Below are 25,458 nucleotides of genomic sequence, written 5' to 3' on the forward strand. Positions count from 1 at the left end.
GAATATGTAACCATCAAGCAAGGAATCTCTGTCTGTCTGTTGTTCGCACATCTTTAGAACCGTTCATCCGATCTATTTCACATTTGGCAGGTTTGTTACTGAGGACCCGGGGAAGTGTAGTGTTGAATTTGATGCAAATTTGGACATGCGACACATTTGATATTAATACATTTTAAACAGCGAACACTGCTCTCTGCACAAGCCGGGGCGTAGCTTCAGCGCTTTGGCTTCATGGCTATGCAGATTGAAGCTGGGCTCACACGTGAACTGTGTCCGTGATCTCATGGGGAGATTAGTGTTGGGCAACAACTTGCTGTGGTAACGAGAAAAAACAAAAACGGAAGGTTGAACGAGTCTTGATGAGTGTTGAGACGCGGTCAACCCCTCACATTGCCCAGCCTTGTACAGTACATGAGTAAGACTTTTTATATCTGTGATTAAGCTTAACTTGGATAGACAGTTCTCAGCACCATTAAAGTTTAAGCAAAATTTTCATGAAAGAAAAAATAAAACAAACTGAATGTAGAGCTAGGTGATGCTGACCGAATCACATTATGACAATAAGAAGCTTTTACCAATTAAATGTACTTATACCAAAGTTTTCAATGACTACATATTGCAAATCCCAATAGTCTCAACAACTAATTTCATTTTGACCAGACATCTAACTATCCAATCAGCCAGAAGTCTCACCTAGAAATCCAGAATCATAACCTCCGTAAGACAATATTTTTCGAGTCATATTTTAAATATTTTTACTTTTAGTGATATTGAGATTAATGTGACAGCTCATTGTGATATAGATTCTACATCATATCGTCTGGCCATGCTGCGAACAATCTGAACTGATGGTGTCATATCAGGATCTCAGCACTTTATCAATATGTCACCCAGCCCCAGCTGACCTACTTAATCCTTTATCTTCTTGTCCTTTTTATATATTTTGTTTGGATAAACACTGCTGCTGGCTGAGGTTAGTCCACCACAGTCTGAAAAATGTAGAGCACAAAGAAGGACATACTTAAAGCAACATTATGTAGAAATTGGCATTTTGCTTGATTTCACAATTTTTGAAAATGCGACCAAATCTGTTGGGTCGAAAATATACACAATTAATTGAGTGACCAATTTTGGTGATTACAGAAACTAGTGTGAATCAAATGTTCTTTGTAGCATGGCCTCTTTACTTCTTCTGAGTGATTATGATCGATAATGGCTGATTACTTTTCTGGGCCCATCATAATAGGGCATGTTTATTATGTAGGGAAAGGTAATTTAATTAAGAATAAATCATAACACTTTCTTTTTAGAGCATAATTTCTCGTGTTTGATGAAGACAGGAAGTCAATTTTTTGCTTTGTTTTACAATATGTGTACAGTATGGAGCATTAAAATCTTAAAATTGGGAGTTTAACATTTGGTAAATCCAAACTATAAACTATGCTCGATGGGTTATTTTGTGGATCGTGTAGATCTTGAGTCAGTAAGTCAATACGACTCCAAACAGCAATAACCCTAGCAAGCAGCATTGAACTGGTTCATATTTTCTCAAAACTTCATAGATCAATTATCAGAAACAGCCTGAACTTGTGTTCCATAAGTCAGAGGTGTGTAAACTTGCCGGTTAGTCAAGTTTTCCGAGAAGCTGACATGCCGATGTTAGTTTGTGTTCAGGCAAGGACCTACCCTTCAGGGAGTTAGTCATCACTGTTTGTCATGTCCAAAGTGTGACTCACACTTACATCATTGGATTACACAGTATCTAAGTAATTACAGGGGAAAGTCACTTATTTTACTTGGATAAAATTATGAAGTTATGACATTTGATATCCAAAATGTCAGAGGTTAAATGCACTGTGACATCTAAATCCTCTCCTACAAATGTTTTGCCCTTTATTCAATGCTATAGCGCAGGTACAGCAACCTGACTGGTGTGGAAAGGCGTATGACCTCAAGGCTGTGATTCTAGTTTTTATGTATAAATAGATCTGTATGATACATTTATGGCTTGTCACACAGTAGTAATGTATGCTTTTCTTGCGTTCTGATATGGCGGCCTACGAGCCGCACCCAACCCCTTCAGCCTCTGTCCCGGTCTTCTGCTGCTCCTCTCGTGTCACTTACCCTCCAGAGCTGCTCTTCGCTGTTGGAGTTTGTCCGAGCCGGAGCGCATACCTCTGCCAGTCGCCACTAACAGATATCAGTCATCTAAATATGCCTGCTTTTTTTCATCCCATGCATTAGTGTTTAATTAATATTGAAATTATTGAAATATTGATACATATTGACAATGAATATGTGAAACAGTTTCAATACACATCTTCTGCAGTATCCATACACCAGTACCAGCTGAATTTTCTCTCTGACTGCTAGTTGACACACACACACACATACCCCATGGTATTGAATATCTATATTTTTCGAATTTAGTATAATTTTATCTGGCAATGCTACTGAAAGTGTGAAAATTCCTGGATCAGTCCGTTCATTCGTATCTGCAACTAAGGTTAATGGGGTCTATTCTGGGCTGAGACCTAGCCTCCTTTCAAGTTTTGTGGGAATCCGTTTGGTAATTAGTGTAATCGTACTGACAAAACAACCAACCAACCAACAAATGGAAACGGGTGAAAACTGGTACCTATCTAACCAGTCTGTCGTCTTCATAATTTAAAAGCAGTGCTGTGATTTACTGTTGACAGTGTAACAGTGATGCAGACTGATCATAAAAGGCCAGATGGTGATAGGATTGATAGCAAACACTGCATAGTGATGACACAGCATCCCTCAAACCTTTTTCATTAATAGTAATAGTTTGATTTTGCAGGCAGATTTAACGTACATTGTGATTTATGATCTCATGCTGCATACTTTACGGAAGACATCGAGTTCAATAATATGCATTAAGCTACATGTGGGCAACAAAGCCTGGGCTTAATGCCTGTCAGGGAGGTGTGCAGCAGGGAACGACATTCATCCTGTGCTGTTGGGAGAAAGCTCCAAGCTTATGAGCCCTGCATAAAAATCCAATTTGCCAAGCCATTTTGTCTGATGAGAGGGATTTGCAGCCTAAAACAAATCAGCTAGAGCTCTTTATCTGCCTGCTGTTGTTTAATTGTCATTGAAATCATGAGGCAACTCTCTTGCGCCATTACATTTATTCGTTGCTGTGGTAGCCTATATGACCCAGACAATATCACTTGAAGGCATTACCAACTGCAGCCCTGTCAGAGCAAATGAATTCATGAGCAACATCCCCATCTCCAACATGCTATTTAGGGATTTGTTGATCTAGCTCATATGCATCTGTTGCTCATAAAAGTTGCATCCTGCCAGTATAACAATTTCAAGAGTTGCGTGCAGTGCATTTGTTTTCTGTGAGCCCCAGAAACAGAGCAGGTGGAAGAGGAGTTGGGGATGACCCAGTTTCCAGAGGGGTAAATATCAGTTACAGTACATTACTCTCTGCAATGAACTAGCCATTTCTAGTCTCACTGCCTTTGTCCCTGTTTGGTTTCTGATAACAATCCTGGCTCAGGAAATACCAAAGAAGCAGCCATATGATTTACAACATCACTTAGTGTGCAGAGAGAATAGCTTATCTTGTTCTCCCTCTCCCCATCATGTATGTTTTCAAACACTCACACAATGCAGGCCTTGTACAATAAAGGGGTTGTTAGGCAAGGTGAAATGTGCACAGGTTTAGCACATTGTTATGCAAAAAAGCAGCGGGCTTTCATACCTGACATACTGTACCTCCTATCTTATCATTAAAAGCAGTGCACCTTGTGTTTCCTCGGTGTGGCATTGCAATTTGATGTCATTTTCATACAGTATTATCAGCTTCAACCTGATTGGAAGAATCTATTTTCTCCCCCCTTTGACTTTGGTGAAACTAAAGGCGTCAGTAGGCTTCAAATGCAGTGATTAAATGTGTCAAATGTAGTGCGCATTGAGGGCCCATGTCCAACATTTTGTAACTTTTATTTTAAACAATTATGCCCACTTAACACCGTGATTGGCCAGGTGTGCAGAGGCTTGACAGTGAACCTCTCTCTCAAGCTCAGGTTGTTAAACATTACAGAGTTAGGCTAATAGCTAATAGAGAGTTTGGAAGTGGAGTTGGTCCCCCGCAGCTGCCCAGCGCTCTGGGTGCATAGGACGGGTTACAGAGGACAAATTTTGTCTGAACATATGCAAGTACTAAGAAATGACAAAGCAATTATAAATATCAGTCCTGTCAATATAAATGTCAAATCCAATGGAGCTAGTATGCTGCTTCTGTGCTTCTGTGCTTGTTTTGCTATGGCAACAGCGGCACATGAAGATGCAGCAGCTGGTAGCTCCTCCAAATTTCGCTACATTTTTGTTTAACTGATATTCTTTTAGCTTTATTGCTGAAACACGTATTGCCTGTGGCAGAAATACTGTCATCAGCATTGAAGAAGAGAGTGTGTACTGTTTGGGATTACTAGCAGCAGACTTTGAGGTGATCACGGCCCACGGGATCTTTCATCCATCCAACTAGACCAGCCGGACTGCCCAAGAGGAGGTAGAGAGTCAGAATAAGAACCCTGCTAAGCCAGCTTGGTTTAAGGCTGCTCCTGGCTAATGTCTGGCCACAGGAAATGGAAATGGGCAAATAGGACTCAGGCCGGCCAAACAACATGAAATCAGAGACCTGTCTCCACCACAACATAGTAACTGTATATGTTTTTTGTTTTGTGTAACATGAATGAGTTTAAGAACTTTCATTTTGTTATGCAACCCTGTGTTGTATAATGACCGTTGTCTCAGATTTGGAGCCTATTATCATCAAGATTTATGTAGGTCTATAATTTATGATAAGAAAATTGTCACAGGCTGTTATTATGTGATAAAATGTGCATACATATGACCTCATTCAGCCAAACCCCTCGGGATAACAAACATGCACAAATGAACACTTAACATTTTGGGAGCTGTCACTGTCATAAAAAGTTGATAAAGAAACCTTTAGCCAAAAAATCACAAACTCACCATGGGGAGATTGTATATTTAAAGGAAAGTAAATCTATAAAGGTAGAGAGAAGATCAAATCAAGTATTTAAAGGAGACCTATTATTCTTTTTCGATCTTTTCCCCTTTCAGTGTGTTGTATATGTTCTTTTGCATGTAAAAGATCTTGAAAGTTAGAAAGGTCACACTAGGGCTAGTGCGACGCGTTGACGTAATCGACATAATCGATTTAAGTAAATATGTCGATGTATGTAACGTGCGTCAACGCGGAGGATGTAATCAGTACTACTCTAATGCTCGAGCACTTGAAGTGGAAGCAGCAGCTGGATTCACATTGGATCCGGCAGAGCAGCGGTGTTGCGGTGTGGGAGTCACTCCATGGTCCGTGTGTGTGTGACATGTTGGGAACCCCCGCTGATCAGTTTACTGAAAGACAGAGCTGCTCTGTTGTTGTGCTACTGGCATGCCGGTCCTGTTAGTGATTGTTTGTCTTCATCGACGGATTAAAAATGACAGTAAACAGCCAGGGTGAGGATGATTACTATTCAAGTAGTAACCCCCCAAAAAATTTAAATGAGCATGTCTCCTTTAGATATTTTCAAGATGAAATGATCTATTATATATTTATTATTATGTTATTATTATATATTTACAAGCTGTATAACACCCTAATCCAGAGTTTGAGAAATAAAGAGAAGCTCAGACAAACTATTTACATTCCTAAACTCCACTCCTACGGCAAGCTGCGTCCTGCTGCCTGTAAGTTGGCAACCCTGACTGTATTATAATTCATATCCTGTGTTATAAGACTAGTAGCTCCTGAGTGCGTTTGGTTGGTTGGTTGAGCAAGAGAAAGAGAGCAGGCGGCAGACAGTGAAGTTGTCAGTTTACCAGTAAATGTACTGTGTAGGTTACAGTTTGTCAGTGAATAAAGGCTGCACCTTCTCAAGATCAGAGTAAAACTCTGATGTGTTGTTTCCCAACAGCTGGAAAGGTGAATGGGGGGGCGACATCATTAAAATGAACAGCTACAATTCCCGCCTACGTATGGGTGATAGTATCTGCAGTGGAAAAAGAAGGAGAGAAAAGTACCTGATACAAGAAGTATGAGTTGAGACGCACCCTGCAGTGGAAACACATCTTTTGCTATACTGCAGTTTGTTGTTCTTTTCCAGCTGACATATACGGCAATAACTAAAATCGCTGATAATCTTGGCTGATTGGTCGGCAGTAGTTTATTGTTGTGATAAATGAGTTCAGACCTATTTCTTACAGGTTTTACTGTTGATTTAATTTTCACATTTATTGCTCTTATAAAACAGCCTCACCTAACCTAACCTGTACTGGCTTTATGGGATCCTGTTCAAAATCAACATGATGTTTCAAGAGATGTAGTTACATAAAATGTTTTTCATTGCTTGAAAAGTTTGACATTACGGCGAAATTAGTTATTCTTACAGAGATGGTGTATTGCAGGGTGTTTGTTGCTATGGCAACACTAATAAGCCTGGGACAAAGGTTCATTGTGGGTAAAGGAACGAGACAGACAGCATTTCATTAGGAAGTTCCAGCAGTTCCATGTCTGTCTCGGAGTGGCTGTTATATCACATATTGTCATCAGCCATTTATTGTCTCCCTCGCTGCTCATCAACACTGCAGGAATGAAATGCCAAATGGTTCTCCTCAATCTTAGGAGGAAAACAACAACACAGAGCTCAGGGCAATATAATGCCACAAAATCTGTATTCATTCATTCTGTATTCAACTTGATGGGCGTTCTGTTTTTTACATCCAAACTCAACTTGTTTAGGACAGTTATTTCTAAATTTTTGTCTGAGACCCTACCTAGCCCTTTGTGTCCCGGTGGGTTAGGGTTGGATATCCATGCTCTGAAAAGGACCACAGCTTGCATTTCATTGTACAACCCTGTGTAGTGTTTGTGCAGCTCTTAAGTGCTGATGTTGGTTGGCTGTTTTAAAAATTAAAGCAGTTTTTTGTTTTTTTGTTTTACATTTTTACAAATTTCAAATGTGAACTTACCAGGTGATTTATAATTACATGATACAGATGACTGATTCAACTTCTACCCAAGATCATGCAAAACAAACCCTGCAAAACCTGCCACTGTTCCCATGTTACTTTTCAGGTTGACCTCACTGCAAAAAAACTTTTCTACACTACTTCAGATGTCAAATTGACCATATTCTGTCATTTTACATTCAGAATTTCATCATTCTTTTTTGGATTTTTCATCAGAGATTTGAAGATGTCATTTTTCATGATGTTATCATCAGTTACAGCTGTAGAGGAGATCAGTTTTTGATGAATGAATTCTAAGAACTTTAATTGAGTGCATGGATTATTGGCTGACACTGATTGCCCTGAATATTTATTTTTGCATGCATTAATGATAAATGACAGGTTTGAACATCAGTGTGGTACAGCACAGCACCCAAACATAATCAATAGATGCAGAACATTAGATAAGAAGTTGTTTGTCATGGTCTAATTCCCCAGTATGCTTTGGATTCCTGTCACATTGGTTAATCCTCACCCTCTCTCCCCCACCTCAGGAACAGGGACTTTTGGCCGAGTCTTCCTGGTCAAGGACAAGAAGAGCAGGGCCTTCTACGCCCTAAAGCAGATGAAGATCCCCGACGTGATCCGACTGAAGCAGGAGCAACACGTCCACAACGAGAAGGAGGTGCTGACAGAGGTCAACCACCCATTCCTCATCCGACTGTGAGTGTGCTCCCCAGTCTTACCCACAAACACACCGGGGGTGGCAGGGGTCACGGTCTACTGGGTGAATTTTCCAATGAAAAAGGTCAAAGTTCAGTGAATTCTGACACATTGATTCCAATAAAAAATATAAATATCTACTGCCAAGTCCCCTGTACTGTGTAGATAATCAAATTAACGCAATATAAGATAAGAAATTGTTCAGCAGTAGTCGCAGTACAAAGTAGGAACGAGTGCAAATATAATTTATTAAGTAGCAAATTCACAATATACACAATGCCAAATATAACAGTATGGATCATAGATATGCATGAGAAGTGGTGTATAGCTAAGCACAATATCAAGTTTATATGGTTAATTCACATTTTATTACAATCGAAAAGAACAGGGCTGAAATGGAGGCTTGAGCCACCCAAGCAGCAACCTCAAGGGCTGGAAAATGAAGCCATTTACATTTAAGGGCATTTAGCAGACGCTTCTGTCCAAAGTGACTTACACCTTGCATGGCGATGGCTGCCATGCAAGGTTCTGACCAGCACGTCGGGAGCAGTTTTGGGGTTCAATATCTTGCCCAAGGACACTTCGACATGCAGACCAGGGGAATCGAACGAGCGACCTTCCGATAACAAGACGCTGGCTCTACCCCTGAGCCACAGCCAGTGTGGAAGTGCCACAAAGTGCTATTCGTTTAATGGCCACTGGAGGCCGGTTCCAAAAGTGATTCAATTCCCATAGAGCTCCATGTTAAAATGCTCAACCTTACAGCAAAAAAACATGTTTACAGCCTGGTACAGTTTTGGTCTCTTAAGCTAATTTCTGTACAGGGGTGATTTATAGAACTCGCTCTGTTAAATTATATTAATGGTTGAATTCTAAGTGCTGTATCGTAGGCAACTGGACTTGAAAAGTTGCCTACGATATAGCACTTAGAATTACCATAACCTGGATGACTGAGAACCTTCATCAATATTGAGGGTTAAAGCTCTGCATAACTAAGTGCGTGGCAGCTTTGAGTGATAGCAAGCCACAAACTATCTGATGGACTTCACCTCAGCTATTTCCAGTCACTGATCTTCACCTCTCCACTGTGTTTGTAATGCTGATGCCTTTTGGAGAATTTTTCTTGCAAAAACTGGACAAATAATATGGCTTGCTGTGCAGTTAATTGGACTACCAGACCGGAGTAGTGGGACAGATGCCGGTGTTTTGGATTAACGAGTGACCCTGTCAGCGTTAACTGGCAGGCAGCTGCTGGAGCTGGGGAGCTCTTGAGGAGACAGCCGTCGGCAGAGCCCAGAGCTTCTAAAGGAATAAACACCCAGAGTCTATTTACAGCCTAAGGAACCTTCTCAGCTCCCCATGCTTCTGCTGTCCATCTTTAGACAAGAGATATATGAATTATAAAATCTGATTGCTACAAGAAGAAAGGATTTTCTGTGGTGCATTGTGGTAGTAACAGTCTAATGCTGAGGGCGCTCCTGTGCAGTACTGGCACATCGTGGAGAGGGTGGGAATCATTGCCCATTGTAACTGTCTGTGAGACAGATTTAATTGTGTAAATTTATGTTTCACATGTTACAAAGATACAAAAATAGGTTTAAATTCATGACAATAAATAAGAGAATTAAAAAGGGTTTATGTTGTGTAAAAATGTAATGCTAAATGATTTCAGTTGTGATTTAAAAACCTTCATGTGAGAACATTTTATTTTGAAAGTGTATAGTCACATGACCCTGGTCTGTTTTGAGGGTGAACTGTGGGATTGTGGGTCAGAAGCAGAAGCGGGACCACAGACATGGAAGTAGAAAGTCATGGCACATGGTCAGAGCTATTTACACTGTGTTCAAGAGGCGCAAACGGTAACTGTGCTTTTGTTTTATCTGTATTTCATTTCTTGGTTGTTTACAATATGCTTGAGCATACAGTATCCTTTTCATGTGTTTATTTATTTACATTGAGTTAGCATTAGCTTCAATGGACTCATATGGACTCTTATGCTTTTACTTATAGTTTTCACGGTGTTCTACGATTTTGTAACAACGTCGGTGGAGGAGGAGAAATAAAGCTGAAAATCTAGACATCAGTACGAATCGTGGTCTTTTGTTGGACCGGTGTAGCTACACCCATTATAGTCTGCTGTTTTTGCTGATTCCTCGCCCCGGGCACACCAAAGAATCAACCTCAATCCTCATGATAGAGCAAGCCTTTCTGATGAGCTGCTGATTCTGTTGGTGTCGACTACCCTCACTCCACTGCCCCAGCACACACAACAGCAACAGAAATAGCACCAGCTATCTCAGGCTGAAAGAACATTGTATCAGAACCAGAATTATCAGCATAGTGCTGCAGACATTGAATGGAGCCTCCACAGGAAGTATAGTCATTGCTGCCCCCTCTTGAACACAACCTCAGGTTTCTTAGCCAAGTCCAACTTGGTGTCCGGTGTCCTCCCAGGTACAGTATCTCTGAGCAGTGTCCATAGCAAACGCCTGGATGGAAATAGGCTTAGGGGGTGTTTTCTACCAACTGAAGTCTAATACCAACTCTTTGGTCACACCAGTGTTGAACTGTTCCATTTGCCTCCCTCCACTTGCTGATGCCACCCAAAGCTGGAGAGTTGTTCGATACTTCTGGAAGTGCATGGAGTTGTATCTGAAGAGAAAGTGTGTATCACAGTGTATCCATCCAAGCAGCACTTTTGTGCACTGTCGCCTGTAGAGCCGTTTGATGTGCCACAGTCTCTAAGCACAGGTTTTGGTTTTGGTCACTGTACAGGCATGATGACCCAAACCTGGCAACCTCACTGTGACCGTAAGCTAGGCTAACAACATCTTGGCTCCAGCTCCATACCAAACACATAGACTCTCATCTCGCTTTTGAAAAGAAGTAAAATTACTTCCTTAAATGTTGAACTTTTCATTTAAAGTAACTGTGTTTTTTTAATCTAATGAAATATGGACCTTCATTGTCCACTGTCTCAGCAGATATTATTCGTAATAATATGAATCAAAGACCTATTCTGATAAAAATCTCCCTAATAGAGTAAATTTCCCCACTGATATAATCCAATATAATTTAAAGACTTAAGGAGCAGAAGAGGGAAATCAGCATGATTCTGTCCACAGATCAGTCATATTGGACTTTATTTGGTGTAATAAAATACTGCAACTGTTTCTCCAGAGCATATGCTGTACTTAGGTGATAATTACTCTTATCCCTGAGCAAATTTCTTTTGCATTTCTTGTAAGAATAACAACTTCCAAAAGTTTCTCCCATTTATTCTTTGTGGTAGTTTCAGTGTCATTTTCAATATAGCAAACTGTCTTGAGAATATAGCTAACACATTTCTCCTTTCATCAACACAGTGGTTATTAAATAAATAGTCTTGTGTTGCCTCATGAAATTATAGTAGTTTCTAAAGAGTGTTTAACTGGGTCTGTACAGTGCAGAAAATGAACAGATGTTTTCAAATGCATGGTGAGATGTTAAGGTCACCTCAACCTTGTACTAAACAGCACAGTATGATATGACGTTAGGTTACACTCGCTGTTATTAGGTAAGGACTCCTGTACATATAAGGCATCAACATTAGAGAAAGCCATACACAGTATAATGAGAGGCGTTTTGGGTTTGAATTGTTTTATTAATTAAACAATTATATTAAATGTAACAAATAGAATAAGGCTCATTATTTGCAGCTTTAGTTGTGTTATAGATTTCAAAGCACAAATAACTGCAGTTTGAAGCTCTGTTTCCTTCTTGTGTTGCTGCTCTCAAGTCTAACAGATGGATGACAGAAACCTCATAGCCTTCTGATGCTATCATAGCTGTGATCAAAGCTAGAGGAAACTCTAAATCTTGAATGTGTAGATAGCTGTTAGTTGTGTTGGTGGTGCGGCCAACAGTTTCACTACTAGATCATGTGTGTCGCTTCCCATCTATTTCTTGACTGTAATGTTATCATCTTATTTCCTGGTACACATCTTGGCTTTGGAAAGCTTCTAAATATAGAAAAGTTCTCTCCCCAGGGCACAGACTCTGATGTGTAATTGATTGACAGCTCATTAATCAACTTATTAGAGTTGAGATAATGGTGTCGTGCCCTTGCCAGCTTGTGTATTGCTGAACAGCGCAAGGGCTGTTACTGTAAAAACATTCCATGAATCTCACAAAAGAATTCCAACAACTCTGGCTTTGTTTTAACCACCACAAGTGTAATTTCCTCGTAATCGTAAAACAATTAAATGTGTGTATATGATTAATGGTATATGATTTATTGTAAAGCAGACTGACGCGGATACTAACATTTGACAAAAACAACATTTTCGATAAGGATTCCTTAAAGATATAATATGTTAAATTAAAATCTAAGAACACCGAGACCTTTGTAATATATTTTGTTGAGTTGTGAGCTGACATTATCCCAAACATTTCCAGCAGAAAGGCAGAGAGTGAGGAAGCAAGTGGGCAAACTAAACTAAACATAATGTGACTATAAGTTTAAAACATTACCTCGTCTGTGAACATTTCTGCCCGTATCATGTAGATACATTTTCATCAACAATGGTGGATGTAAAAAAGACACACTACTTACTTACTTTTGTATTGTTGGATTTAAGGAGAGCCCTGGTGGCAGAAATTACCTGCTGTGTGTTTAAACATGGTCGTCTTTTTTTTTTCTCAGTATGGCAAGTTTTTCCCTCACTCGAATCGAGGGTCTAAGGACAGAGGAAGCCCACTGAGGCAATGTGATTGTGATTTTGGGCTATATAAATTAAATTGATTTGATTTGATTAGAGCATTGTCACCAATATATGTTGGGAGTGACACATTTTACAGTGTAAGAATGCACTTCAGTAGTCAGTGCTCTGTGGTGGCCAAACTATGAAACTGAGTTTCCAGTTGACCTCAAACATATCTTTGACATTTATGTACTTACTAGAATTTTTCTGCATTGAGCTAATATTAGCTGGCCTTTTTATCGGTTGGTTACTAATCTATTGTAAATAAGGATTCAAGTAAACAAAAAGCATCATAAAAAAGACTTAATGGTGTGGATTTTGAACAGTTATCTGATGATTGTTGATTGACAACATAAAATATGCACAAGGTTGTATATGCACTATCGTATTATTTTGAAATAAATTGAGGTTATAGCATGAGAAAGCAGTAAAAAGCAAAAGGGAAGTGTGGAGATAAAATAGCAGTGTAAGAAAGAGTCAGTAATCGTCTCTGTGGCCAGCAGCCAGCACTTATGGAAAACACTGGAGCCTCCTCCATCTTCATCAGTGACAGTGCTCTCTTGTTTTTATTCCTCTGAAGTGCCCTTCCCGCTGAAATAGTTGTTGCACACTGCTCCAAACCACACTGGGGGATAAAAGAGCCAGAGACTGATACAGCCTCTCATTTTATCTGATTTCCTCAACCCGTCAGACAGTACTTTAACACTTTTACCTTCCGATGGACACATTGGACAACTGCGGACTGAAAAGCAACTCAGTGTTCTGTTTTTTTCCTAAAAAGACTTTAATATAACCGTCTCCATGTTATTTTACGTTTGTGTCCTGTTATTTCTCAGGTTTTGGACCTACCACGATGAGCGCTTCCTCTACATGCTGATGGACTACGTGCCAGGCGGTGAGCTGTTTAGCTACCTACGCAGCCGTGGGCGCTTCAGCAACCTCACTGGCCTCTTCTATACCTCTGAGATTGTATGCGCCATCGAGTACCTCCACTCCAAAGAAATCGTCTACCGCGACCTGAAGCCTGAGAACATCCTGCTGGACAGTGAAGGACACATCCGCCTGACCGACTTCGGCTTCGCTAAGAAGCTCTCTGACAGGTGATAGAAATAGCGTTGATTTTGATAACTGCAATTACAGAGTGATTTATAAGGAAGTTAAAATGAGCTGAAACTAATCAAATTGACGGTGAATAGAGTATAAGCAAGGGGAGATATTCAGAAAAGAGATAACAAAAATCGGGTAATACGTTTTCTGCATCTATGGAGTTTAAGAATGAATTTAAGAGGTGATTGATTTTCAGTCTGAGCTCAGACAAGTCAGTTCTAAGTCTGAGAGGCCTGAGTGAAAAGAGCTGCCCAGAGTTAGTTTTAAATCTCAATTTGTTTGTTCTCAATCTGGATTTGGAAGACTGGATGTAATCTGTTAATGTATACTTTTAAAGATCCGATTTGTAAAAAAAAAACACTCACAATTCTTTAAAAACTGACGCTTTGGGATGGCGGCTGACCCGCCCTTTAATCCCAAATCATCAGTTTTTTACGAGTCGGCAACACAGAGCGTCATTATTTGACGTGATGGAATGAGACTGAAAAATCAACTTCTCATACATCCTTCAAATAGGTCCTTTAAGGAGCTAATAACAACTTCTTCATAATATAAACTTGGTACCAGCCATTACCAGTTGGGTAATGAACTTAGTATTTTTAAGGGTGCCGACCGAATAACATTGGTAATTCCCAGGACAGAGTCACATTCAGGTCAATCAGTGCTAATTGTCTTTGGCACTAGGACCTTGTGATTAGTATTGTTCACTAATTTCTGACAATTTAGAGACTAAACTTCTAAATGCTTAATTTTTCAAAGAAATAATCAACAGATTCATTGATAAGCTGTTGAGATTATTTATGTTTAGCTGCATGCCTAAATTTCAGTCATACAAGAAATCTTAAAAATAGCATGAGGAGTATCAGACTCATGATTTTACATGATTTGTAGAGCTGCAACGATGCTAATTAATTGATTAGTCGACCAATAGAAAAATAATAGTCTAATATTTTGATAATTGATGAATCGTTCGAGTCCCTTTTCAAGCAAAATGTCAACAATTCCTGGTTCCAGATTCTTGACTGTAACAATTTTTGGACATTTTATCGACTAAACAATAAACTGATTGATCATGAAACTAATCGGCAGATTAATAGATTATGAAAATAAATGTTAGCTGTAGCCCTATTGATTTGCAGATGAGAGGGAAATCTTCATTTAACAAATAATATTTAAATAAAAAGGGTTCTATTAACCTTAAACACATGGGATCATTGCCCTTACTGCAGAGCTTATAGTTAAGCCCTTTTCAAACATCTGTCTATTAAAGTGATGGTCTTTTGTCATTCAGAGGTGTCCATTATATAAAAATCCAATATGGCTTTATCCTCTACTCAGACATAACCAGACATCATTTATTAGATCAAGTTTGCCAGTGCACAAGCATAGATGGACATTAAGTAACTTAACTTTAAGTTAAGTTCTATTCGCTAGTGTCATGTATATAAAACTCACATACTCACTGCGTACTTTTTAAAATGACTTTTTTAAGACAAGAGTTGTCTCAGTTGGCTAATGAAATGTTTCATAGTTAATTAAAGGGGCTCAAAGTAACAATTTGGAGCAATTTACTTGTAGTCATTTTTATTGGCTGTATGTGAGCAGATTGTAATGTTACGTAAAGTTTGAGTCCAAAGGATGTGACTTTATGCACGTTCTCGAGTGCCTCATCTCAGAGCCTCTCTCCACTCTGCTAATAGAGAGCAACAGTAGCTAACATTAGTTTAGAAATGGAGTCTGCTTACATAAACTAACGAGCGACTTCCAGCACAATACAGAAGTTCCACAGAGCCATTTTAACTGGTTTTATTTTCTTTGTATAGGAGACATTATAATGAAGTCTGTCATACATTTATACATTGAAGTTTGTGGAACAAGATGTGCATTTAATCTGCATTATCTCCTATGTATAACATTGTGGTACTGCAGCCTTTGTGTTAGTGTGACAGTTTTGTTTAAACTCGTCACAGTTTTGACCTCATCAGACTGCTGTCGTGACATTTATGTCAGTGTGATTCTAGCGTTTACTCAGACATTAGACCAACAAGGAAAATGACCTGCACAGTTATGTAATTAAGCATATGTACAAATGATATGCTACTGGGTTACAGTTGTTTCAATTAGAGGTGTGAATCTTCACTGGCCTCAAGATTCGATTTGATTACAATTCAACTGTCAACAATTCGAATGCAAAATGATTATCGATGCATCTCAGTGATCTATATTACTGCACATGGCTTCTTTTCATCATTTAAATTCACCTTTTATTCAGAAAGTCCTTCCAATAATCAGACTACAGCAGTCTACAAAATAAAAGCTGCATCTTTTCAATACATAAACATTACAAAAACAAAACATTTATCCATCTGCAGTGCCTTACACGTTTGTTGTAATCTACAATAATATTGTTTTCACATGGCAGCTTTAAGATAAGGCTTTCAATGACTCTGCTGCACACCTCTCTCAGAGTTGAATGGTAAGTTGGAAGCGCCTCCTCAGATCGTGGCTGATTAGCTGGGCTTGCTGTAACAGTTATTATTTATGGCTGCAGATGTTAGCTTCAGGTGAAAATAACTAACGTGATTAATAATTGTTGTTAGGCAGAAGTCATGCTCAGCGTGGGTCTTGTCCAATTTGTGCTTCCCAGCAAGTTCTTAAAATCCAACATGTGCCCTGAGAGGTCAGTTTAAAAACATACTTGGCAAGTTTTTTTATTGCTTGCAGATGATTTCTACATCACGATGCATCTTATAATCGAGAAACTTCCACACCTCTAGTTTCCATCAGAACTTTTCAAGTGTTTATGAATTGCATCTTTTTTTGATACTTGTTCCTTAAAACTTCTTTATTTCTTTGTGTTTTGGTACAATTGCCTTCTCTCTCATATCTTCCTGGAGTGTGTGTGGCTGCTCTGAATGACAGTTGGGGATGCTCCGCTCTCAGTTCACGGTGTTTGATGTCTGATTGATTGTCAGTAGGAGGTGAATGATAAAGCAGCTGTCAGTCCACACTGTACATCTGAGCTCATACTGTACATGCTCTCACAGGCTGCGCTGAGCAAGCTACACTTAGATTTATCTTCTATTTGTACAGTGTGGATTGGGTGGAAAATCCTGATTCAACTTGGAATTGAACTTGGAAGAAACACATCTAGGGCTTGGTGTAGTCTGGAGGTCATCCTGTTCCTCAGGATTCATTCTCAGGGCACAGTTACACTTTGTATTGATTTTCGACTGGTTGCATCAGTTTCAGTTTAGGAGACAGAAACTTTCTCCTTTCTTTAAAGACTTGAACCTGTTCTTTCATTTACAGGAAATTAGTGGTTGAAGAGTTTAGAAATGCTCCTAACATAAAACATTTTACATCAGAGGGTCATAACAAGGGCTGAGTCATTAGTGGAAATCAATATTGTGATATTAAAAGTGCAATATGTAAGATAGTCGATTGTTGAGTCTCATTCCCAGGTCATCAAATACTGATGGTTTGGGTTGGTGGCCGGCCTGACCTACCAAAACCCAACAGTGTCTGTATTTTGACAACCTGGGAATGAGACTCAACAATCAACCATATTTCTCCATAACAGCTTTTTGCACTTTTTTTTAATGAAAATGTTTTTTTGCGATTTGGCTATTCACTACTGGCTCTCACCCGCTGGTTAAGGCCCGTCTAATTAGCCACGAGCTGAATTTGAGGGCTCTTGAGATGTCAAACAGGTCTGTTACTCAAAATGATTTTTTTTTTCATTTTTACTTAATCTTTGACTTTTATAATAATAGGTTGATAAAAAGATTTTAGATTTTACTTGTTTGGATCATTGTACTAGTCCTACGTGATTTCATTAGTTCTGTGGTCATTTGAGTTTGATTTTGTAGTTCACTGTGTTTTTATAAATTATTATGACATGCTAAAATCAGAATGTTTGTTTTATTTACCACGTCCAATTATACAGTTTTTACAGGTCAGGACTGTGCTCAGCACCAGACGTTTATTGAACGCAGATCTATTTGGTATACGGTTTAAAATGTTTTCAAAATGTTCAGCTGCTGAGCGTAGTCTAGTTTACTCTCCCCACAGATCTGGATGTGAACCAATATCCCTCATATCCGTTTGCATATGCTTCTATAACTATGAAAGATCTGTTGGTCTTTTTGAATCCCCATTATCTAAGCTGCACATTGGCGACAGTAGTTGCAGGTTTCTATCCCTATTTGTTACAGTATTGCTAGATCAGGATTTTTTTTAGGATCTGCATCAAATTGATCACAGATGCCAGCCACCTAAATATGTCTGATTTTTTTCATCAAGATCCGTGCATTATTCCCTGAGAAATGTTGAAAAACATCTTGCAATGTCTGGGCCCATCTTCTATCCAAGTTTTGTGGAAATCTATTTGGTAGTTTTTGTGTAATCCTGCTGAAAACCCAAACAAACAAACATAACCTCCTTGGTGGAGGTAATTCAAACTTCAATAACTAATTTAGTATAATTTAATTCATAAGAAGTTGCTTGAAATCAGCCAATCAAATAAATGCAAATGCACATTTGTGGTTGATTACTTTTAACATGAATGCTGTGATCGTCGAGATGAAAGTTAAAAGCGGTTTTCCCTGTGACCTTTCCAGAGTTGTCCTCTGTCTGTGATTAAAACAAATTGCTGTGCAGTGTTTTGGCATCTGATTAGCTTGACTATCAGTGTCTCACTGTCCCACCAAAGGAGCCCTCACTTCAGAGACTGAATCCCTGCCCTCAATATGTCTAAAAGGACTTGCTTCTTGGATTGTCTAATAGCACCTGAAACCCCTTCCTGATGGAGTTTCTGATGGTGGGATTGGAAGTCGTGGGAATTGGGAATCTTACAGCACCAGCAGCCGGTTAGGTATGCCGATGTGAGAAAGTAGTAAGGGTTTAAAGTTCTCCTCAAAACCTATTTGTATGATTCATCGTGTCAAGACTACAAAGACACACATGAGACACAGAGCTGTTGGAGAGAGGGAGGCAGGAAGTCGTTTCTTTGGCGCATATGAATCCTTAAGCTCTTTCTTTTTGCCTGATTGGGTAAAAACATAATATTTTCTCTTTTTTTATTTAATTAGTTTGGCCCATTCCCTCATTACATGATTAAATTGTTAGTTGATGCTGACATCTATTAACTGTGTTCAAATAAATATAAAAGGAATGAGGAAAAGCCATCCTGCTCATGTCCTTTGTGTGTTCAATGTCCTTGAAAAGCTCATATTTTCTTCTGGGAATTTGAGGGTATCCTCCCAACTCCAAGAAACCCCTGGCAGTGCCACTGAAGGACAAACTTCCCCCGACTGATGTCATTTAGTGTGAATTAGATATCCAGTGGGCGAGGCCTCCCGGCGACCTCGGCAGAATTGAAAAGATGCACTGTAGAGGAGAAAAGACGGCTTTATATCTGCACTGCAGCCTCACTTACTGCAGTGTTTCTCCCAAGCGTTTCACCCAGCGCTGCGTTGACCCCCGCTGACATGTAAACATAATGGAGTAAGATTACATTTTCCCCCAGACTGGGAGAGCAAAACAGATGGGGAAGTAGATACCTCTCTGATGTGCAAGTGACTCACTTATATAAATGGAGGGCAGCAGAATAGCCTGGGATAGGAAGACAACCGCCTCATTGCCACAAGCTCTCTTGTACTTTTCCCTGTTCAGGATGTCATGGAGCATCATCACAGCCCAGTGCTCCATGTGCTGCCACAGTGTCCCCTGCTGGCAGACAAACTCACCAACACATTTCAACCGGAGGCTCTTTATGATGACACATGCCGCCCTGAAGATCAACAGCACGTGTGTCTTCTTCCCACCGCGAACACGCCTCCTCCATACCCCACGCTTTACTCCCCCATCGTCAGCAGCCTCCTCATCCACCATCAGGACCAACATCATTTCCATACAAATTACTGTCGCCATGGCAACTGGCCGAAAGAGGTCATTACCCAGGTGATATCGGTGACAGACGATGAAAGGCTGGCGGCGGGCCAAGTGCTCTTCATCAGAGGACAAGTGGATTTCACAGAGAACACCGTGCATGTTTGTTACACATGCACAAAGTGTCAGTCAGCTGCTCTGTCAGCCAGAGGCAAATAATCTGCTTTAGACTTCCTGTTATTGTTCACGCTCGACAGGCATCCTTCACTTATTGTCCTGTACTTGTATTTGGACTCTAGCCCTCATTACACTTTCATCCTGTGGTCGCCTCGCCAATACAGACTGACACCTCCAGATCTATTACTGCTGTATCCACACAGAGCTCCCATATCCTCATAGTACTATAAAATATGACACAGCTGGGTCAGGTGGCATGGAAGGCTCACTGTACCTACAGGGGTCATCTTCCCCGTGCAATTGGAGACTTTCTTTTTACAAACGGTGTGTAATGTACAGATACAGAGCGAGCAGAGGCTATCATTTATCATGTGTCAGAGAGTAGTGGCTCAAAACGCTCACAACGTGACCCTATATGTTTACATAGGCAGAAAGGAGGTTCTGAACATTAGAGCAACCTACTTTTTACAATGTTGATACAATTTTTAAATTGCTCATATTTCCAAATCATTTAAAGATAATTGCACTTATTTCTGGCAGTGCTTTCCCTATTTCAGAAATGTCCTAAATACGAGTGTCAGTATATTGAAAACAAGACGGATTAAAGGCCTCTACACAGACAAACACATATGCAAAATACTCGCCTGTGTATATGACACATCAAAACTATTTACATTGGCAGCAAAGCAAATTTGCTGTTGTATACTACAACATGTGAATTTGTGACACAGTAATATGTAAGAATTTGCCACCTCTTGAATATGTGCGACAAACAAATTTGAGAGCAGCATATCGCCTTAGTTGCCGTTAACTCCCGCAAAATGTAGCTGCCGTTTTAGTAGTTAGCTCTGTTAGCCGCGCAGCTACTGGTCCGGACTGGGTGTTCGGAGTGGTATTACAACAAATTTTTGACATGACGTCAAAAATCACTTCCTCACATTCAGTTGATCATTTTCTTTAGTTTTTTATTTTTTTAAATAAAATTTCTTACATATTGCACCTTTTTTAATGCCCCTTTTAAAATGAGACGTTCTGCAGACCAAGCAGGACACACAGAAAAACAGCGCCAGCTTGCAGAGCTTCAAGAGGGCACCCGAGGGTCTCAGTACTGCAGCACTGATTGATTGTTGATACATAGAGAGAGGTCGCATTCACTTGTTTCAGCTGCCTGTGTTGGGAGCTCTGGTCCAGGCTGGTGTGGTGCGGTCCATTAACATGTATTAGTGAGTTAAAACTCAAATAGTGTTGCCACAATACTGAAATTTCTAACTTCGTGTGATAAGCAGAGCAGGATTTAAGGTAATTGGGTGTGAGGAGGCAGGTCTAAATGGGCACTGCAGCGGTGTGTGTGTGTGTGAACTTGCTGTCGGAGAGAAGAGAGAGCGGGAAAGCACAGCTGGTATCAGTATCGATACTGTGGAAAATGAGTACTGAAACAGAGAAATATTAAAAATAGCCGATCGAGGCAGCAGTAGACCAGCAACACCCATGTTCTGCAAGGTAGAATGACTGTTTTTATCCCAGTAGCTTGGTGGATTTGTAGAGAGCAGAGATGGATATAACTGCTTCAGTTCCTCGTCAGTAAATCCCACATACCAATCAGTCTGTCTGTGCAGGGAGCACAGGTTACTCATCCCAAATCACCTTTTCCACATTGTCTTAATAATTTTGTGCCCTTTGTTGTATCATACAATGTGATGACAAACAATCAACAGGTCTACCATTGTCATATGATCGCACAATAAGATTGGTTGATGCCTTCATTCACGGCGAGAAAAATCAACCTTGCCTTGAAAAAACAATGATGTCACTTTTTCACCATTTAATATTTGCTTTCTGTTTGAAAGTACTCAAATATTGTGTTAATCGCATACAAAAAACCACGAGTGCAAAATCATTACTGCTTTTTATGTCATTTTATCTTTAACAATGCCAAACATTTTATTGTTCCAGCTTCTGGAAATATATAATAATAATATATTAATACTAATAATATAATATTCTTAATGAAGTGACATGAGCATACATACACGAGTAATATCTGTAACTAATGGTTAATACATTAATCATGTCAATTTCAACTGTCTTAAACCCAAAGATATTCAGTTTATGAGAGTCTAATCGTCACATCGGAGAAGTTGCAACACAGAATGTTTGATTTGTGCTTGATAAATAACTTTACTCAGCCTTCAGGAATGGGGCGCCCACTAACACACTAACAGCTAACAGGGCATCCGGATAAATTGCCTTAATGATTTACTGGTTGTTAAAATACTCGCTAATAATGCTCAGTTGACCAATGGATTAATCGACAAATCATTTAAGCACAACCTCAAACATATGGCTCATAAATAATAGATGAAGCCTCTTGGAAATAGAGGTACAACATTTAACCCTTTGTCCTTCTCTGTGCGATCAGGACCTGGACTCTGTGTGGCACTCCTGAGTACCTGGCTCCTGAAGTCATCCAAAGCAAAGGTCACGGCCGAGCGGTGGACTGGTGGGCTCTGGGCATCCTCATCTTTGAAATGCTGGCTGGGTAAGTGCTGAAGTTTACAGTATATACCACACTCCACCCATTTTAAGCACCAGGGGGCGCTCTCCTCCACCAGAGCAACTGAAGTTAAGCAGCGCTGAACATCACCGCTGTTAAAGAGCAATCAGATTACAGGCCATTTGAAAAGTAAAGACAGTTTATCTCGAATTGTGTGGTGTTGTTGAGGGAGAGGGGGGTGGGGTCTCTGAGAGATCAGAGGAATGTCTGCAGAAAGAATTTCTCATGTTCTAACTTCACACACACAAAAACAAAGCACACACACAGGTGAAAATCTCCCTCTGTGAAGCACAGACAATGAACGCTTTGAGCAAGTCTCCACGTGACTGGAATTAACCTGATGATCATCTCTCAAAACAAAGCAAAATGACACAATAACACCTGTACACTAGTGATGCAATCCAACCTAACAGCCCTGCAAGTAAATGTGAGTGAGAGTACAGAGCAGTGGAGGAGCCTGTGTTCTTGCAACGAAGGAATTATTCAATTAATCATATTGCTGTTATTGTCTCAGTGTGGGAAATCTATTCATTGTGTGCTTATTGGATACTGCAGAGCTGCAACAAATTAATCTGTGAATGGGAATCATTGTTGTAGATGAAGAACAATGACACTGATCCCTGTTAGAAAGCACTCTGCTTCATTCTATTGTTCTGAGTCAGTCGCGATGAATAATAATGTCTGTGCATTATTGGCATTGTGAGAGAACAGGCCTGCAGGTGAGACTGACTTAAACATTGACTGGGACAAGCGACACACCAGGTGATATTCTATGATTGAGACGTTAATGGTTTAAACCAACTACCATGGCCCAGCCTGAACTCCTTGGTAATTTTGGCAACATTTAAGAACTTTCATTTTTATATGTGACTCTTTTCATACATAAAGTAAACATAAAATGCAAGTATTCTGTTTCCTCTCAAAAATCGCTTGCCTATGATGCGGTATGTAGAGCACTTACCTTCTCCTGTGAAACCCTCCTTAAAGGGCCAGTTCACCCAATATACATAAAAGAATTATTCTTACAGTACAGGAAACAACGCCCTCTAGTGGTATATTTACCTGTACATTTACTGAAGTACTGTACAATAAGTACAGTTTTGATGTACTTTACTTGAGTATCTCTTCTGCTAGTTTATCCTTATCTATCTTCCACTCCACTACATTTTGGAGGCAAATATTGTACCTTTTACTTTATATACTTATTTGATAACTTAAGTTACTTTGCAGATTACATGCTGCATCAGAGCCAAAGTAGCACATTTTAAAATAATTTCTTTTATCAGCAATTGGATTAAAAAACACTCTAATAATCAGAAAACTGCTGAATATTGGTTCTGATAATCAGCCGGGCAGATGATCGTAAACCCATCATAGACAGTTTAAACATGAATGTAAATATATGTATTAAATGACTTTTAATCATACTTTTGAACTTGAAGATGTTATTGATAACGTTCAGCTACTAAATGTGGCTTTGCATCTCCCCACGTCCATTGCATTCATGTTACAGTACCGCTGTTGTTTGAATCATCTTTCATGTAGCTGCCAGTTTGTGCACTAGCTAATGTTGCTAACATTGCTAATGCTAGCTAGCAAACCTTAAAGTTGCTAACGCTAGCTAGATAACGTGAGGGCAGTACAGTATGCTGGGTGCATATTGTAGAACTGAGCCATTCTTATGTTTTTTTCCACAAACCAGCAACTACCAAGACTTTTGATCGCTGACGAAACACAGATACCACGTGATTCCAATGGCGTTACACTACTGGCTGACAAACCTTGTTAGAACCTGGAACCACCGTCAGAATTCTTACACAGAGACGAACAAACAATCGCTTTGGACCCGACAAATATTTGAAAATTATTGATTCACATTTATGATAATGTTCTTAAGGAAAATAGATACTTTTGTTCTGGACCTTTCTATAAGCTCTGCAGATGTCTTATTCTTAGAAAAATATTTGTCCACATAAAAATGTTATCAGTATGACTGTACATTTAAAAGTCAAACACACTCAAATTTGCATCTGTTTGCGAGTTTTTCACTGGAAACAGCTGTTGGAAATTAGGCTGAATGCGAGCCAACACAATAAAGCTGCTGGCTTTAAAACCAAAACAATGAGCCAAAAAAGCCTAAAAAGCTCTGTAGGGCTGATACCTGCAGAGTTGGTGATGATTCTGTTTTCATCACTATGAACATTGACTTTCATATTACACATAATTATTTTGATAGATCTGTTGTTAATCTAGAATATTGAATAGTGAAGATTTTATGTGGCCAACAAGACTAACCTTTAGCCTTTAGTTCAAAGCACTGCTGTCCTGAAGTACGACCCCACAGAGCCACGTGCAGACTGACAGTCTTATTTAAAAGTAATTTTAAGCACTACAACAAGTTCTAAACAAGTTCTGTTCAACACCATTGAATTGTTGTGGGTGCAGAAACCCCAGAGACACTTAAGAATAAAACTGAAAATGTGATTTGTTTATTTGATAAATATTTAATATTTAATATTTAATAATATTTCAGATGGTTATTGTATGAAATTTGATTAAACGTCCCTTTAGTTTAAATAGTTATTCCTGTAGAGAACCAGTGATTGACCACTGCTTTAACTAATGTGGAGCACCTTTCTCTAGTCCCACTGAAATGTTACCTGTGTGAGCCCGGCTTACCGTCACCCCTAAATCCATGTGCTTCATATCCGTGTAGGAGAAACTAGGTGGCTTTGAGTTTGTGTCAGGAATGTGACCTTCTCCCAGCATTCATCAGTGCAGGCTTTGAAGTATTGCAGTCCTGACAGAGACTGCATGCTGCTGTGCTGCCCTTAGCACATCAGCAGACATGTCCAGGGAGGGGGACCATTATAAGGCCCCCCAGACAAAGAGCTCTCTTCATCTTGCCATATTGTGTAGCTGTTCGTCAGGGGTCCTGATCCAAGAATGTAGCGGCTACTTCTGAAAAAGTCAGCAGTGGTAGATCATCCTCCTCTGGGGTGAAGCACAAGTTGAAAAAACATTGAGCGAAGGGTCAGGGCCTCCAAGGGAGGAAGCCAAGTGAGAGTGGGAGAAAGAGAATGGGTCTTCCTTCCATAATCCTGCCTTCAGGGCCAGATTTCTGGTCTTAATGGAAACCAATCATCCTGTGTGTATATGGAGTTGTACATGTGGATGTGTGTATGAAGTCTAGCTCCTCTCATCCTGAAAATCTGCCTCCTGTACGTTGTCTTTACCCCCAAGACAAAG

General features: G+C 39.7%; 1 protein-coding gene across 1 annotated transcript in view; it reads left to right on the plus strand.

Annotated features, from left to right (window-relative positions):
• prkx (protein kinase X-linked) overlaps nucleotides 1-25,458 on the plus strand; it is a 44,869-nt gene that overhangs the window by 2,136 nt on the left and 17,275 nt on the right. Inside the window, exons 2-4 of the mRNA XM_073462471.1 lie at nucleotides 7,569-7,737; nucleotides 13,316-13,579; nucleotides 22,075-22,194. Coding sequence (XP_073318572.1) covers nucleotides 7,569-7,737; nucleotides 13,316-13,579; nucleotides 22,075-22,194 — 553 coding nt within the window. The remainder of the gene's footprint in view (nucleotides 1-7,568; nucleotides 7,738-13,315; nucleotides 13,580-22,074; nucleotides 22,195-25,458) is intronic.

This window comes from Pagrus major, chromosome 24 (genome assembly GCF_040436345.1).
Source record: "Pagrus major chromosome 24, Pma_NU_1.0".
Lineage (NCBI taxonomy): Eukaryota > Metazoa > Chordata > Actinopteri > Spariformes > Sparidae > Pagrus > Pagrus major.